Below are 17,367 nucleotides of genomic sequence, written 5' to 3' on the forward strand. Positions count from 1 at the left end.
TATTTATGTTACAAGGTAATGAACCAAAACTAAGCCTTTTTGGAGGATAGTTCTTGCCTAGTAGAAAGTAGGAATTTTGAACTGTGGCTTGACTGGCACCTCCTTTACTACAGCTTGCATAAATTTCTGCCTGTAATTAAATGCCTTAAGGTATCCATCTCTAATCCCTCTACCTGGGCTCTGGAGCCCACCTCCCCCCCATTTCCCTCTTTTCTCTCTCCTGAGTTGTGGTGAGCCTTTTTCTTGTTACTGTATCCTGCCTGTCAGGCACTTACAACTACCGTTGCCTTAAGCCCATAATATCACCTTAACCACTTCTCTTTCTCCCAGTCTCTCTTCAGTTATTGCCATCTGGCTCTGCCTTCATCATTAAATTGGAACTGTTATCTCTTGGTTGTTAAATCTTTTTTTCTCTATGCCTCACGGCTTGTGAGGTCCTAGGGGCCACAGCAGTGAAAGCACCGAGTCCCAACCTCTGGACTGCCAGGGAATTCCCTTGGTTGTTAACTCTAATAGAAACTTCTCAATCTTCATCTTCCTTCACCCCTCAATAGTATTAAACATTCTTGACCAAAAACTTACTTGAAATATTCTTGATTTTCTTCCTACTACTCATCTACTTATCTCCTCTCTGTACTCCTCTTGCCTTTAAAACTTCCTTACCGTTCTCTCTTAGACTCTGTCCCTTCTCTTTTCATTTTATAATACTTCCTAGGTGATTTTATTTACTCTCATCATTTCAAATATCAGTTACATGCTTATATGCTGATCACTACCAAAATCTGTATGTTCAATCTAAATTATGCTACCTTATTGCATATCTCCCTGTGTTATGTCCTACAAGTCCCTTAAATTCAACATGTTAAATTGGAACAAATCCAAAACTTCATGATCCCCATAAAGGCGTTCATTTGTATCTACACAGTTGTGCCAGCTGGAAGTCTGGGTGTTCCCCTTGTCCCTTCTCTCTCACTGTCATTCTCATTTCACATCTGATAAGTCAAGTCCCATTGTTTCAACCTAATCACTATTGAATCCTGTGTCTTTGTTTAATGAATTCTGTGTCTTTAACACAGGATTCTACCCTTTCTACAAATGAAAAACTACCCTTTTCATTTGTATGACAGCTAAAAGCAGAGAGTCCCAGTGGGTCATTGTCTTTTTCTTCAAGGAGGTATATTTTTCTTATATTAGGTAATGGATTTGGGATGGAGAGGAATTGCCTTTTTTACTTCCCCATCCTTTTCCATGGATTTTCAGAGTGCTTTGCATTTAGAAGGTACTGAGCAATAGTGTTGAACTGAAATAAAAGGATGTGAAACTGTTAAAAAGGTAGCTTAATTTTATTTTATTTTTTCATTTTAAAACTATGTTTAATTTTCACATATTTAATTTTATATATTATTTTATTTTGTTTTTATTAGAATACAAATAAATGCTTAACATTTAAAAATAAATGAAGAAAGAAAATCTGAAGAATAGAACAGTCTCTGTGGCTTCCAAGGTTCTTGCCGTTTCTATACATATAATATTGATCGGAACCTCTGTTCTCAGAATACAGGGTTTAGTCTACCTGGGTCTAACCATGGAAACAGACTTTTTTAACTGAATTCAATGTTGGTGAAAAAGTAGTTTAATTTTAAAAGCTTCTACATATCTTCCTTAAGTCTGATAAAGAAGGGTTAAGAAATGTGTGTTATAGTAATGAAGAGTTAGGAATTGAAGCAGTCATTGTTAAGATACCTAGGAGGTGATGAACCTCAAATTAAATAGAATAATGCCATTGACATATAGTTCAGTTAATCAACTGTATTTATAGACTATCAGCTTCTAGCGCTAATTTCAATAAAATGTTAACAAAATCAGAATATACGCAATTTGTTGAGTGGTGGAGTTGCTGAAGGACTGAAGAAGAAATTAACTTTTTTTTTTTTTTTTTTTTTTTGGTGGTACGCGGGCCTCTCACTGCTGTGGCCTCTCCCGCTGCGGAGCACAGGCTCCGGACGCGCAGGCGCAGCTGCCATGGCTCACGGTCCCAGCCGCTCCGCGGCACGTGGGATCCTCCCGGACCGGGGCACGAACCCGCGTCCCCTGCATCGGCAGGCGGACTCTCAACCACTGCGCCACCAGGGAAGCCCAGAAATTAACTTTTTCATAGCTTATTTTTCTGTGTATTAGTCTTTTGGACCGTCGTCTCTAGCTCATAGGACACAGAATATTAGTATGATATAATCAGATATGTGGTATAGTCCCACTTTAACAACTAGGTTTTATTCATATTAACAGGTAAATCTTCTATTAAATTTACACATTTTAAATGGGAGCAAAGCATGAGTGTTAGAAGTACTGCATAATAACTATAAGGAAGTAGAGAGAAGAAAGAGGGAACGAAAGATGTTCACTCACAGAGCTTTTTATGCTGGCCACCAGATGGCACAGTGGTTCCGCATCAGCTGGTTGCACTGACTAGAGAAGGGAAAGGATGAGAGAGGGACAGTGCAACCAGCTGTTCCAAGAATGGATTGCTCTTCAGTTGGTTCTTTGTAACCTCAGATGTCTGTTTTCTGTAGTAAAAGCAGGCCAGCAGTTTATAAGTACATATTTGAATTTGTTTCTTTTGAATCTGGCTTTATGCTGCTACCAAATGAACCATGTCAGTATCCCTCTTGTGATTTTTGTGAGAAGGTTAACTCTTTAGATACAAGCATCAAAAATATTAAAACTAACTTAAAATTAAACATAAAACATTACTGTACTTTGGAATATGAGGATACACGTTCATTTTATTTTAATGAATGTTGCTACTGAAATTATACTTTTTTTTTTTTTTTTTTTTTTTTTGCGGTACATGGGCCTCTCACCGCTGCAGCCTCTCCCGTTGCGGAGAACAGGCTCCAGACGCGCAGGCTCAGCGGCCATGGCTCACGGGCCCAGCCGCTCCGCGGCACGTGGGATCTTCCTAGACCGGGGCACGAACCCGTGTACCCTGCATCGGCAGGCGGACTCTCAACCACTGCGCCACCAGGGAAGCCCTGAAGTTATACTCTTAAAAATTCATTGGGGCTTCCCTGGTGGCGCAGTGGTTGAGAATCCGCCTGCCGATGCAGGGGTCACGGGTTCGTGCCCTGGTCCGGGAAGATCCCACATGCCGCGGAGCAACTAAGCCCGTGAGCCATGACCGCTAGGCCTGCGCATCCGGAGCCTGTGCTCCGCAACGGGAGAGGCCACAGCAGTGAGAGGCCCGCATACCGCAAAAAAAAAAAAAAAAAAAAAAAAAAAATTCATTGATAGTCAATAATTGACTGATATAAATAACTTAGATATGACCAAAATGAGGCATACCTTTAATAATATGAGGGACTAAACAGAAATAAGGGACATGAGGCATAATCTTTGATTGCTTTGAAATGAAGATTTTGTTTTTCTCAGATGTAGATAATTTATTTGAAGTTTAATAAACATTCTCTGCACAGTTCACATATCCATTTGAAGAATATATATAGTCCTAGAACCAGAGGAATTGAACTATAACCGAGTTGTAATGTTTTTATAGCATGCTAATAGCTATGAAATGATTCTTATCTAGTAATGAAAGCTTGGTGTAGAGAACCTAGATTAAAGGGGAAAGTTAAAAACGGTGAATTATGGAATATCTGGGTACTTCGGGGAAATATTTAATTTAGGTTATGTGACACTCTAGACCTTTTGTGGATTGGTACAGAGTGTAAATAAATATTCAGGTTATGAAGCTACAAGGCAAAATAGACCAAGAATAAGGTTTTTTTAAAATTTGGATATTATTGATATATAACATTAGTTTTAGGTGCACAATATAATTTTTTTTGTTGTTGCAAAATGATCACAATAAGTCTAGTTAACACGCATCACTGGGCTTCTCTGGTGGCGCAGTGGTTAGGAATCCGCCTGCCAATGCAGGGGACACGGGTTCGAGCTCTGGTCCCGGAAGATCCCACATGCCGCGGAGCAACTAAGCCCGTGTGCCACAACTACTGAGCCTGCACTCTAGAGCCCACGAGTCACAACTACCAAGACCGCGTGCCACAGCTACTGAAGCCTGCGCGCCTAGAGCCCATGCTTAGCAACAAGAGAAGCCACTGCAGTGAGAGACCCGCGCACTGCAATAAAGAGTAGTCCCCGCTCGCTGCAACTAGAGAAAGCCCATGCACAGCAACGAAGACTCAACGCAGCCAAAAATAAATAAATAATAAATAAAATTTTTAAAAACATGCATCACTACACAGTTACACTTTGTTTTTCTTTCTTTTCTTTTCTTTTTTTTTGCTGTACATGGGCCTCTCACTGTTGTGGCCTCTCCCGTTGTGGAGCACAGGCTCCGGACGCGCAGGCTCAGCAGCCACGGCTCACTGGCCCAGCCGCTCCGCGGAATGTGGGATCTTCCCGGACCAGGGCACGAACCCGTATCCCCTGCATCAGCAGGCGGATTCTCAACCACTGCGCCACCAGGGAAGCCCAGTTTTTCTTATGATGAGAACTTTTAAGATCTACTTTCTTAGCAACTTTCAAATATACAATATTCTCAACTGTAGTCTCCATGCTATAAATAACATTCCCAGGACTGACTTATTTTATAACCACAAGTTTGTGTCTTTTGATCACCTTCACCCATTTTGTTCACCTCCCACCCCCACCACTGGCAGCCACTAATCTGTTCTATGAGTTTGGGGTTTTTAAAAAAAATTTTTAGTTTCCATATATAAGTGAAGGAATAAGTTTTGAGGACAAGAACAGTTCAAGACAGCTAAGCTCTATGTTAAATATCTAAAACAGATGAGGAACTCTTTGGGAAATTATTTTTGGGCAGAGTCCAGGGGCATTGGGATTCCTCTGGCCCCAAAAAGCTGTTTAAGCCTGAAGCCTGGGGAAAACATGAGCACCAGAGTAGAAATCTCTGCATTTTCAAGTACCAGTGGAACTGAAAGAAATAGCTTTGCTGTGACATAGGGCTGGAAGTAGGGCAAAAATCCAGTGGGTTGGGTTTCTAGAGAAGAATCCTTCCGCTAGATGTGGGTTTTAGAAATTACTGAAATGAGAATTCAAATGGTACTGTCGGTTTTAACATGACAGAATATATGTATAATTATCATAACTTTGCGTTGGCAGTTTAGAGGTTGACAACCTTTGCCTCCTTGAGATTAGTGACTGTATGAAACCAAAAGGACATGAGCCGTTTCACTTAATATTAGTAAACAGTGTTGTTTGCTAGCCTTAGAATGGAGGAAAAATACAGGGAAAAAAGTAACATATACTCAGTCATGGGATCAGTTCTTTATTTCCAAGCACTTAGAAGAAATGAAATTAGAAGGGCACCCAACATTGAGTTTATCCCTGAAGCATCCTCCTACTTGCTCTCCAGTAATAATAGCTACTAGAATCTTATAGTCAATTTGGGCATTTTGTTGTGTGTTTGTGTAAGAGAGTATCTTTATCTTCATCTCTTTTCATTTGTCATTCAGATCAACCTAAGTCTTTAAAAAATTTTGTTCTGTTGGTTGTGTCAGCTCTCTCTTGATTTTGCTTTTGATGTCCATGTTTTAAAGGTTGCCAATTGTCTTATACTTTCCATTTCCTAGATGCTGGTTAGCTGAAATTTTACCAAGTAAGCTCTGTGATTCAGGGATAGTAGAGAAAATAATTGTTTAATATCGTTTGCATTTTATAGTTTAAAGTTAAAACTTTAGAGTAGATGAGTTTAAAAAGAATTCTTAATGTAAGTTACAAAATAAAAAATGAAGCCCATATATCAAAAAGATACATCAAGGTAGGTGAAGCTTTAATATCTTTTCATAAGTAGAAGGAACCTTAAAATATTGGAAACAAAGTATCAGTAAGATACTGCATTTTCTATGAACCACTGTAACAGAACATTTCTGATAAATAGAAAAAGGGGGCAGGAGGTAAAGAAACTCACTTTCAGTAAGGCTAACGATACAGGTTCCAAATAAATCTTTCCAGTGGTAAGACTTGCAATGAGCACTTTGCCGCATGCCTGTCTGGGGTGGGGGAGTGGGAGTGAGGTGTCATACTCATCAAAAACAGGATCTTCATTTTGGAAGCCCAATGAATCAAAGACATAACATGTCCCACCAGATTGAGGAAGCACTCTTCAACCTGGAGACCTTTTTTAGTTTACTCTAGAACCATAAAACTGGCTTTTCTTTGTTTAGTATTGAATTAAGTTATAAAATATTTTTATTTATAATTATATTTATAGTATATTTTTTATATGTATGTAGTTTTATACATATATAATGACTTTATATTTGAATATTGTATAGTAATTTATGGGGGATTACACTTGCTTTGAAGAACTCTGGTAAATTCCTATGGATATGAAATATGGGGGATTAAATAGCTCTATTTGTTAACCTATAAATTTTACTTCTGAAGTAAGTTTGAAGTATTTGTAGAAAAGTATGTGTCTACAGCTTTTTTTAAAAAAAATTATTTATTTATTTATTTATTTTTGGCTGCATTGGGTCTTCGTTGCTGCACGCAGGCTTTCTCTAGTTGTGGTGAGCAGAGGCTACTCTCTGTTGCGGTGCATGGGCTTCTCATTGCAGTGGCTTCTCTTGTTGCAGAGCACGGGCTCTAAGCACGTGGGCTTCAGTAGTTGTGGCGCTCAGGCCCAGTAGTTGTCGCTCATGGGCTCTAGAGTGCAGGCTCAGTAGTTGTGGCACACGGGCTTAGTTGCTCCATGGCATGTGAGATCTTCCCGGACCAGGGCTCAAACCCATGTCCCCTGCATTGTCTGGCAGATTCTTAACCACTGTGCCACCAGGGAAGTCCCTACAGCTATTTTTTAAACTGTACAGTTAACTTCCTGGAATTTCTTCTAATTTTCACTGACTTTGGCCCTTTCTGATCTTTTTGAAACAGTGATCACATGGAAAGTGTGTATGGCTATTTAATGAAGTACACCAACCTCGTCACTGGGTGGCAATACAGGTAAGTGTGATTATTCTGTCACATCTCTCTGCCAAGAGACCAGAAATGGGGCTGATAATTTTATATTCTGATATTACTTCAGTACAAATATGGCTGGGAAACATGTTAGAGAAAGATTTACCATGTTCTTTCTGAAAGTCTAATGACTTTTTCTCCTTTTTAAGGGGTAGGAGGAGTTAACAGCTGTCCAAATTGCAGCCTCCAAATGCCTCAGAAGTTAGAATCATTTGTCCAATTGCCTTATGCATACTTGCAGTGGTGAGGCTTTTAGGGTGGTTTGGAGATGGCAAAGAGATTTGTATTAGGTGCCTGTTCAGGATCCTCAAAAGTTCTCTGAGACCTTAGAGAGTTTAAATAACCAGCCGAAGGTCAAACAAGCACTCAATAAGTAGCAAAGCCAGCTATCTTAAATACTGTGTGGATTTGGTAGTTGTAGGGCAGGGGATTAAACTTTTTTTTTTTTTAATTGTGGTAAAGTAAACATAACAAAATTTACCATTTTAAACATTTTTTAGTATACAGTTCAGTGGCATTATTGTTGTGCAGCTATCACCTTCACTCATCTCAGAACTTTTTGCATCTTCTCAGACTAAAACTCTGTACCCATTAAACAATAATTCCACATTTCCTCCTGCCCTGAGTCCTTGGCAACCACTATTCTACTTTCTCTGTCTATGAATTTGACTACTCTAGGTACCTTATAAAAGTGGAATCATACAATATTTGTCCTTTTGTGATTGGCTTATTTCACTTAGTATAATGTCCTCAAGGTTCACCTATGTAGCATGTGTCAGGATTTCTAGCTTTTTAGGGCTGAATCATAGTCCCTTGTATGTATATACCACATTTTGTTTATCCAGTTATCTGTCAGTGGACATTTGGGTTACTTCTACCTTTTGGCTAATCGTGAATAATGCTGCTGTGAGCATTGGTGTACAAAATATCTGTTGGAGTTCCTGCTCTCATTCTTTTGTGTATATACCCAGAAATGGAATTGCTGGATCACATGGTAATTATGTGTTTAACTTTTTGGCGAATCTCCATATTGTTTTCCATAGCAGCTGCACCATTTTACATTCCCACCAGCAATACACAGGAGTTGCAATTTCTGTACATCTTCCCAACACTTGTTACTTTCTGTTTTCTGTGGGTTTTTTTGTTTGTTTGTTTTTTTAATAATAGCCATCCTAATGGGTGTTAAGTGGTATCTCATTGTGGTTTTTAAATTTACAAGGTGTTAAAGCTAGAATTTGAACCCAAATATTTCTGACTCTGAAGTCTGTGTTCTTGGCATTATAACATGCTGCTTCTTATTCACATGTCATTTGGAGACCTCTGCTTTCAGCTAGGTCAAAAGCATGATGGAATAACTGGAGCTGAATTTTCATTTTACCTTAAACAACTAGAAAATGGGACATAGTATATGAAAGAATGGTTTTCAGACTTTCAAAAAATAGTTGAAGCGCTATGATGAACATGTGATTTATTAAAAGAGAAGGCAGTTTGGGCCATGTTTAGTTTGAAGTAACAGTAGGGCTTTCAAATAGGAGTGATATGCAGGAAGTTGGAGGTCATATGAGAGATCAAAGCTGGATGTGAAATCATAGAAGGGAATCATTCCTGTTGAAGTGAAAAGGGTAGTTCTCTAAGGTTCTCAGTTTTTATTTTATTTAAAAAAGAGCAAAGTCAAGGGAGCCTTTTCATTTTGCATTTTCCCACCTCAGTTTTTATGGAATTTTTTAAAAGCTTATACATTTAAATGACATATAAAATATTTTTTTTTTAAATCGATGTCAGTCTTCTTTTAACACTATTCTTTGTTCTCTTTCTAAAAAGGGAAATAGGTTAACTTTTCTCCCCCATGACATTCAACAACTTTCATTCATATTATATTATTGAGAAAGTCTCAGAAGTGGAACAGAGTAAGAAAGCTCTAAAATATACCCAAGCTTATAAGATTTAATATATTTTAATGATGGCATTTCAGGTCAGTGGCAACTTGAGACCATGGGGAGAAGGGGCAGGTGTTTGTATCATTTCATGAGGGAGCCTTCCAAAAAGATCCATTGGCCACTGGTTGCCTGAGGAGTTAGCTAAGAGATCCAAGCCAAAGTTCCAGCTTAGGGAGGTGTACTGCCTCTGCCCATGTGATCCCTCCAGCTGTCTAAGAGTCCAGTTTTAGCAGCAGCAGGAAGTGGGGATGAAGACAACCCATCCCTGTTTCCACTGAGAATACAGACTCTTTTACCAACTTGCCCCATCAGAGAGGTCTCAGCTTGTCAACTTGATTGCTGCAAGACTACTTTAGAAAAAACTTCTATTTTCTGCCAACCTGGCTGGAGACTTGTGGCACAGCAGAGATATACTGGGTTCTCAGCATGGAATGTGCAGATTGAATGATAAAAGAGGAACAGAAGGTTTAGACCATGTTAAAGGACCTTAGGCTTAGAGCTCATTTCCTTTGCCAGGCCTAGCCACTTTGTCCCTGTGCTGCAGATAAAGCTTAAGTAACAAAAGCACTGCACCTGTGCCAGATATTCAAGGCAGTTTACCTGCAATCCGTTTCTGTTTGACTAAGGGCAACTTAGAGCAGCTTGGAGAAATCCAGCATGGGTGTACTCTATAAATAACTGCTTGCTTTGGAATGTAGTGCCCTAGGAATGAGCAAGACCCTCTCTTGAACCCACTTCCTTTCACTTTCAACTCTAATTCCTGAAGATGAGATCACTTCCCAGTTGGCTTAGAAGTTCTATACATGCTCAGCACTGAAGTCTAGGATGGTCAGAGCAAAGCACATGGGTGCCTTTCCATCCAGAATCTTCACTAAAGTTGATTTTTGCCATCATAAGACATACTTCCAAGTCAGAATATTTTTTAGATTAAAGTTCCATTTGATGATACTTCACCTTAAGTTGTGGGCTATTCTGAAGATTAGTCATTTTCTCAAATTGACAGTCTTTGTTGTTTTGAAATTGCAGAAAATAAACAATTATTTAATTTTCCTTTTAACAACTTAGGTGACTTTTCTGCATGTAAAGATAGATGCTGAATCTTAAGTCTTTGTTTCTGCATTTATTTAGCTTTTTGGTTAGGCCAACTTGATAAAAATACTATAATCAAGAGTCTCGTACCCTTCTGGGCAAAATAGCTTTATTAAGTTTCCTCACTATGTGGATTGTCTCTCTGTCCCCAGTCTACACATCTTGTAAAATATCTCCAGAGAAGTGGTGAAGGAAGAACATTTGGCTTAATTCATGTATGATGAAAGGCAGCCCAAAGTGCTCTATTATTGCCAGTGGGTCCATAACATCATCTTGGTGTTAGAAAGATATTCAGTTATTGTCTCATTTCTATCATTTTACCAATCCCTCCTTTTGTATATCTCGGTGATTACCTCCCATGTTGTAAATTTATGTAATGCTTTTGGGATAAGAAATATGTGTTCACAGCAAACTTGAGATTTCCAAACATGTTATTCTCTAAATTTTCTTTAAAGTGACTGCTTGTAAGAGAAGAGACCAGTTTTTTTCCTTTGACTGTTTGAAATGAATTGTGCTTATTGCTTAGAAGAGTCGGAAGAGATTTCTTTCTTTTCTTGTCTCCTTTGTTCGTTCCTTTCCTTATTTCTTGTTTGTTTGTTCATTTGTTCCTTTACTCACAGCTTTATTGAGATGTAGTGCCCATTTGAAGTGTACAACTCAATGGTTGTTAGGATGTTCAAGAGACTGCTTTCTTGCTAACAGTCCCCTTCCATTTGCTTGCTGAATTTTTTGTAGTAGATTCATGACTTAGTCCGTTCAGGCTGCTATAACAAAATGTCACCGACTGGATAGCTTATAAACAACAGAAATTTATTTCTCACAGTTCTGGAGGTTGGAAGTCCATGATTATGGTGCCAGCATGGTCAGGAAAGGGTGCTCTTTTGGATCGCAGACTTCTCATTGTATTCTCACATGGCTGTAAAGGGCCAAGGGAGCTCTCTTGGGTCTCTCTTTTTCTTGTTTTCTGGCCGCACTGCGTGGCTTGTGGGGATCTTAGTTCCCTGACCAGTGACTGAACCCCTGCCCATGGCAGTGAAAGCACTGAGTCCTAACTGCTGGACCACCAGGGAAGTCCCTTGGGTCTCTTTTATAAAGGCACTGATCCCATTCATGAGGGTGTTACACCCTTATGACCTGATCACTTCCCAAAGGCCCCATCTCTTTTTTTTTTTTTTTTTTTTTTAAACATCTTTATTGGAGTATAATTGTTTTACAATAGTGTGTTAGTTTTTCCTTTACAACAAACTGAATCAGTTATACATATACATATGTTCCCATATCTCTTCCCTCTTGCATCACCCTCTCTCCCACCCTCCCTATCCCACCCCTCTAGGTGGTCACAAAGCACAGAGGTGATCTCCCTGTGCTATGCAGCAGCTTCCCACTAGCTATCTAATTTATATTTGATAGTGTATATATGTCCCTGCCACTCTCTCACTTCGTCACAGCCCACCCTTCCCCCTCCCCATATCCTCAAGTCCATGCTCGAGTAAGTCTGTGTTTTATTCCCGTCCTACCACTAATCTCTTCATGACATTTTTTTCCCTTAGAGTCCATATATATGTGTTAGCATACGGTATTTGTTTTTCTCCTTCTGACTTACTTCACTCTGTATGACAGACTCCAGGTCCATCCACCTCATTATAAATAACTCAGTTTCATTTCTTTTTATGCCAAAGGCCCCATCTCTTAATAACATTACCTTAGGGGTTAGGATTTTCACATGTGAATTTTGGCAGGGACACATTCAGACCATGGCAGATTACTAAGGACACTTCATAAGTTTTAGGAACTTAAGATGATTTCAGTGGCTATTTTTGTGTTAATTAAAATAATCCCTTCAAATCTTAGGGGAAATAATGTTAAACAGCCCTTTTAAAAATAGGCAAAAATGTGAGGGGCAGTTCACTAAGTAGAACTACAGATGGTCAATAAACACATGAAAGAATGTTTAACTCTTCTAGTAATTAAAGAAATGGAGGTTTAACACTCTCAAAAATATTAAAATTAATTTATCAAATATCATCAGAATATGTGAACATAATTTTTAAAATCACAAGCATGCTAAAAGACGAATGAGAAAAACAATAGTCTTGCTTTCCTGTCTCCCTTTTCAGGCATCCGCTTTCGACTTGTATTTTCTTCTCATCGTTTCTTTTTCTTTCCCTGAATAAAAGGCTGATCCCATTCTCTTCCAGTTTATGGTTGCCATGTTGCTTAAGACAATATCTTTTAGGAACTTGAACTGGATCAAATTGTCTACCTGGTTCTATTACAGAACACACTAACATGTCGAATGCCAAATTGCTCTAAACCCAAACATTAATTTTTTGAAATAGAAACTTTTTAGGTTTTTTTTTTTCTAAATTACTATTGCACTCCTTAAATTGGAATCCGAATTAACATATTTCCTAAAGTAGTTAATCTAAAACCAAATCAGAACATCAAATTCTTTTCCAAAGTGTATCAGTATTTCATCATTTAGTTTCAAGTTCCTTGTTTCTGCATCTCCAGTTGCAGCTTTTTCATTTTTAAAGAGGATAAGTAATCTTTAGTTGTGACCTATTTAATGTTACATTCACAAAATCTTAATACCTTGGCATTATTCTTATAGTTTATTTCACTGATTAAATCTTAAATCAGATTCATTTCTTACCCAGCATTTGTTAACTTCAGAGCTCATGCTTTGATTTGTTTCCAGTCAATTTTAAATAAAAATTCTCACTACCATTTGTCTTGGGCAACTTAACCTCCCTGTTAATGAATTCTGGAGAGAAATCTTCCTCTGAAAGGATACTATATCTTTGTTTCCTTTTTGCATTGTCTAGTATGCCTCTTCCCTATTAAATGCCTCTTTCACAGCTGAAGGTTTTATATCTTTTATTAAACTCATTCAATTTTTCACTAACATTTACTGCTAGGAAATTCAATCTAGTGTTTCCAAGTACTTCTTGAGATGCTTTTGAATTTTATTTAATAGCAAAAACTCAAAAGTGTGTGATTAAAATTTGGTTTGCATTAGTTTGACTAGGGAAAATATTTTTAAATTGTGACCTTTTTTAAAATCATTACAGGTTTTTTGTTTTAAACAATGAAGCTGGGCTATTGGAGTACTTTGTGAATGAACAGTCTAGAAATCAAAAACCCAGAGGTACTTTGCAGCTTGCAGGAGCTGTAATATCTCCCAGTGATGAGGACTCTCACACCTTCACTGTAAATGCTGCCAGTGGGGAACAGTATAAACTCAGAGGTATGACTGAAATATGAGAATTAATAGTGTGATTTTCTTCTTCCTTGAGAAGTTGGTATACTTCCCTGCATTCATTTTGGAAATAGAAACTGCTGTCATTGATGATATAGACACAATATTTTAAACCTTGGAATTGCTTTAAGGATTTATAAAATCTGTTGTTTTTTTTTTTTGCGGTACGCGGGCCTCTCACTGTCGTGACCTCTCCCGTTGAGGAGCACAGGCTCCGGACGTGCAGGCTCAGCAGCCATGGCTCACGGGCGCAGCCGCTCTGTGGCATGTGGGATCTTCCCAGACCGGGGCACGAACCCACGTCCCCTGCATCGGCAGGCGGACTCTCAACCACTGTGCCACCAGGGAAGCCCTGAAATCCGTTTTAATTAATGGCTTTTTTTTAAGTGGCACAGTGAACAAGTCTGTTTAAAATTGAGCTCTCTAAGAAATTTGTGTAGAGGAAATCCTGATTACTGAAAACTCTATAAACATAGACTTCTTTAAATTTTTTTATATCTTCCATGGATTTGTATTTTACCCCCTTTCTTGATTTGGTTGGTATGCTCTCTTTGTGGTTTTTAGTGACTAATGTACATAATTGAGATTTATTAAAATGCTCATATTCATTAAAATAAAGTATAACTTCTGTTTGGATAAATTTAATTTGTATATATAAAGTTTCTGTTGTTATTTAATTAATACACTAAAGTATAACGATAACCCTAATGCAGCATGCTTCTAGAGATCTGAAAGAATATACTGAGGATACATTAAATGCTTGATAAAGGCTATTTCTTTAAGGAAGAGCATATTTTTATGAGAAAGTTAAGACATATCATATACCCACCTAGCTGCATGTAATTTATCCTCCTAATGTATCCACATCCAGCTATGGTGTTACCTAACAAGGTTGATGCTTTGGCCTCTTTCCTACCTCCCTCTCGTCAGGGACATTTGCTCTAGGGAGAGTAAGACAAATCCCTGATTTTCAGTGATCTGTTCTTCATGCTATAGACAATTAATTGTATTCTAAAAATAAATATAAAAGTGAATAACTTGTAGATACTTTCTATCAGCCACAGATGCTAAAGAGCGACAACATTGGGTTAGCAGACTTCAGATATGTACACAACACCACACTGAAGCTATTGGCAAGGTATGTGGATTCATATATGATATTAATGCACAAAAATGGGAAAAGATTTTTAACTTATTTTTTTACATTTTAAAATTGAGATAGTATTCACATACCATAAAATTTATCCTTTTAAAGTGTACAATTTCATGGTTTTTAGTATATTCACAAGATTATACAACTGTTGCAACTGTCTGATTCCTGAACATTTTCATCACCTTCCAGAAAACCCATATCCATCAACAGTCACTCCCTAGTCCCCTCTTCCCAGTCCCCTGACAAACACTAATATAATTTCTGTTTCAATGGATTTGTTTTGGACATTTCATATAAGTGGAATCATACAATATGTGCTTTTTGGGTCTGGCTTCTTACAATAAGCACAATGTTTTCAAGGTTCATCCATGTCATTGCATGTTATCATACTTTATTCCTTTTTAAGGCCGAATAATGCTCTGTTTTATGGATGTACCACATTTTGTTTATTCATCAGTTGATGGACATTTGGATTGTTTTATTTTTTTTTTGGCCATGCCGAGTGGCTTGAAGGATCTTAGTTCCCCAACCAGGGATTGAACCCGGGCCCATGGCAGTGAAAGCACTGAGTCCTAACCACTGGACCGCCAGGGAGTTCCCTGGATTGCTTACATTTTGTGGCTGTTACGAATAATACTTCTATGAACATTTGTGTTCAAGTTTTTGTGTAAACACATCATTTCAGTTCTCTAGGTTATTCCTAGGAGTAGAATTACTGGGTTATAAGGTAGTTCTCTGTTTAACTATTTGAGGAACTGCCAAACTTTTTCAAAGCAGTCAAACTATTTCATGTTCTCACCAGCAATACATGAAGGTTCCAATTTCTCCACATCTTTACCAATACTTGTTACTGTCCTTTTTTACAATTATTATGGCCATCCTAATGAGTGTGAAGTAGAATTTCATTGTGGTTTTGATTTCATTTCTCTAATGACTAATAATGTTGAGCATCTTTTCATGTGCTGATAGACCATTTGTGTATCTCCTTTGGGATGTTTTATTTTTTAAGATGAAAAGGAGGGTCTCAGTACTTGAAATCTGAGGTTAGAAATGTCTAAAAAACAATATAGGGAAACATAGTTAAAGGATTCCATACCTACTTTTCTTTTTCTTCCTAGTGGTTTTTCCTCATAGCTAATTTTTTTAAAGTTGTGATTTAGGCCTATAGTCTGAAATCCAGCATAAAAGCTTTATTTGTGCTGCAAGATTCTAAACATTGGCAGTGACCAGAAAGTGCTAGTTTGTTTCAAAGATACTTGAATGTTACATTAGAACATTTATTATATTGAGTGTTGCTGAGTATATTTTTTGCTTCAATCGTGATGTTTAAAGATCTGAAATTAGAAATTTCTTGTTATTCTAATACATTCTAACGTGGATAAAAAAAGTTCTTGACAGCACACACCTGGAATTAATTTTCTAACTACGTTACCAGTTTACTATGGGATGTGTGAAATACTTAAACTTTGAAGGATTTAAATTTTATCATCTTCAAAGCTGTTCTTGTAGTCAGTTTGGAGGTTAATTTTATTTTTAAACCTGTCTGTGTGTAAAAGACTCTAGTTTAGTATAGGTTGAGGGTTAACCTAAAGTTTAAGAAAGGAATGATTTTCTTTGTTTGTCTAATAGAATAATCCTCCTCTGAAATCACGGAGCTTCTCACTTGCATCTAGTGGTAATTCTCCTATATCCCAGAGGAGACCCAGTCAAAATGCCATTTCCTTTTTTAATGTTGGACATTCCAAACTACAATCAGTGAGCAAAAGAACTAACTTACCTCCAGACCATCTTGTGGAAGTCAGAGAAGTAAGTATGAATTGAAATCAAGTTAAAATGCATAAAATAGTCTTAACTGCTTAGTTTTGACCCACAAAAATTTTAAATCCTGTGTCTTCTGGGGCCTTCAATGTTTAAGTCTTAAAGAGTCCCTGATTCTTTAAGTGTCCTAAGTTTCCTCAAGTCTGTAAACTAGGTTCTGTGTACACTGTCATCTTTCAAAAGTCTGTATCTTTCATTTCTCAAGTAAGAGTACAGACTCCTTTAATGTAAAATTTATGTTCAAAAGGGTTATTAAGCCTAGTGGAAAGACTATATGGTCAAACAACTGACTGTTTTCTTTAACTGGTACATGTAAATAGAGAATTTCACACACACACAAAAATAGAGTAGTTAAATCCTTGATGTTGCCTTATCTCACCATTTTCTTCATTCTCTTTCAAACTGAGTACCAAATGATTCTAGTTAATAAAGGATGCAGTTGTTAGGTTCTTAATAATCCGGGTGTTTTTTTACTGAGTTAATTTTGGTAGAACTTATAAATATCTGTGTAGTGAATTGTGAAAATAATATTATAAATCACAACCAAATGATTTAAGGCAGGAAATTGGGGAGAATGTTCCCTCTATCAAGTTATTTTGGTTTGTATTTATAGATGAAGAAATTGAGATTTAAAGAGATGAAGTAACATCCTTGAGATAAACAAACAATAGCTTTGACTCACTTTTTAGTCCTGTTATAAATAAGTGACAATTATAAATACCTTTTTTCATAAAACAGTACATTTTTAGTATTTATGTTGATGATATTCAATCTGTTGATAAATATTGGTGTTTGTGTCTTAAGGAAATCAAGGTACTGATATATTAATCTACAGTGAAGGAAAAGGAAATATTAAAACTGGTTAAGATAAGGGATAGAATAAAGAAAAATATCTAGGGGCAGACTTGTATCATAGTGTGTTCTTTAACCTTTAAAAATTAGGCTGCCATGAAATTTTTGGAAATCTTTGATCATGGCTAGTGATGGGAGCTTGAGGGTTCTTCAGATGCTGTTAATGTTCTGTTTCTTGATCTGGGTGTTGGTTACATGGGTGTGTTTGGTTTATGAAAATTCATCAAGCCTATATACTTGTGAGAAGTGTACTT

General features: G+C 37.5%; 1 protein-coding gene across 1 annotated transcript in view; it reads left to right on the forward strand.

Annotated features, from left to right (window-relative positions):
* OSBPL11 (oxysterol binding protein like 11) overlaps nucleotides 1-17,367 on the forward strand; it is a 102,751-nt gene that overhangs the window by 22,539 nt on the left and 62,845 nt on the right. The window contains exons 2-5 of the mRNA XM_059064391.2: nucleotides 6,919-6,987; nucleotides 13,103-13,278; nucleotides 14,349-14,428; nucleotides 16,073-16,249. Coding sequence (XP_058920374.1) covers nucleotides 6,919-6,987; nucleotides 13,103-13,278; nucleotides 14,349-14,428; nucleotides 16,073-16,249 — 502 coding nt within the window. The remainder of the gene's footprint in view (nucleotides 1-6,918; nucleotides 6,988-13,102; nucleotides 13,279-14,348; nucleotides 14,429-16,072; nucleotides 16,250-17,367) is intronic.

This window comes from Kogia breviceps, chromosome 5, assembly GCF_026419965.1.
Source record: "Kogia breviceps isolate mKogBre1 chromosome 5, mKogBre1 haplotype 1, whole genome shotgun sequence".
Taxonomy (NCBI): Eukaryota; Metazoa; Chordata; class Mammalia; order Artiodactyla; family Physeteridae; genus Kogia; species Kogia breviceps.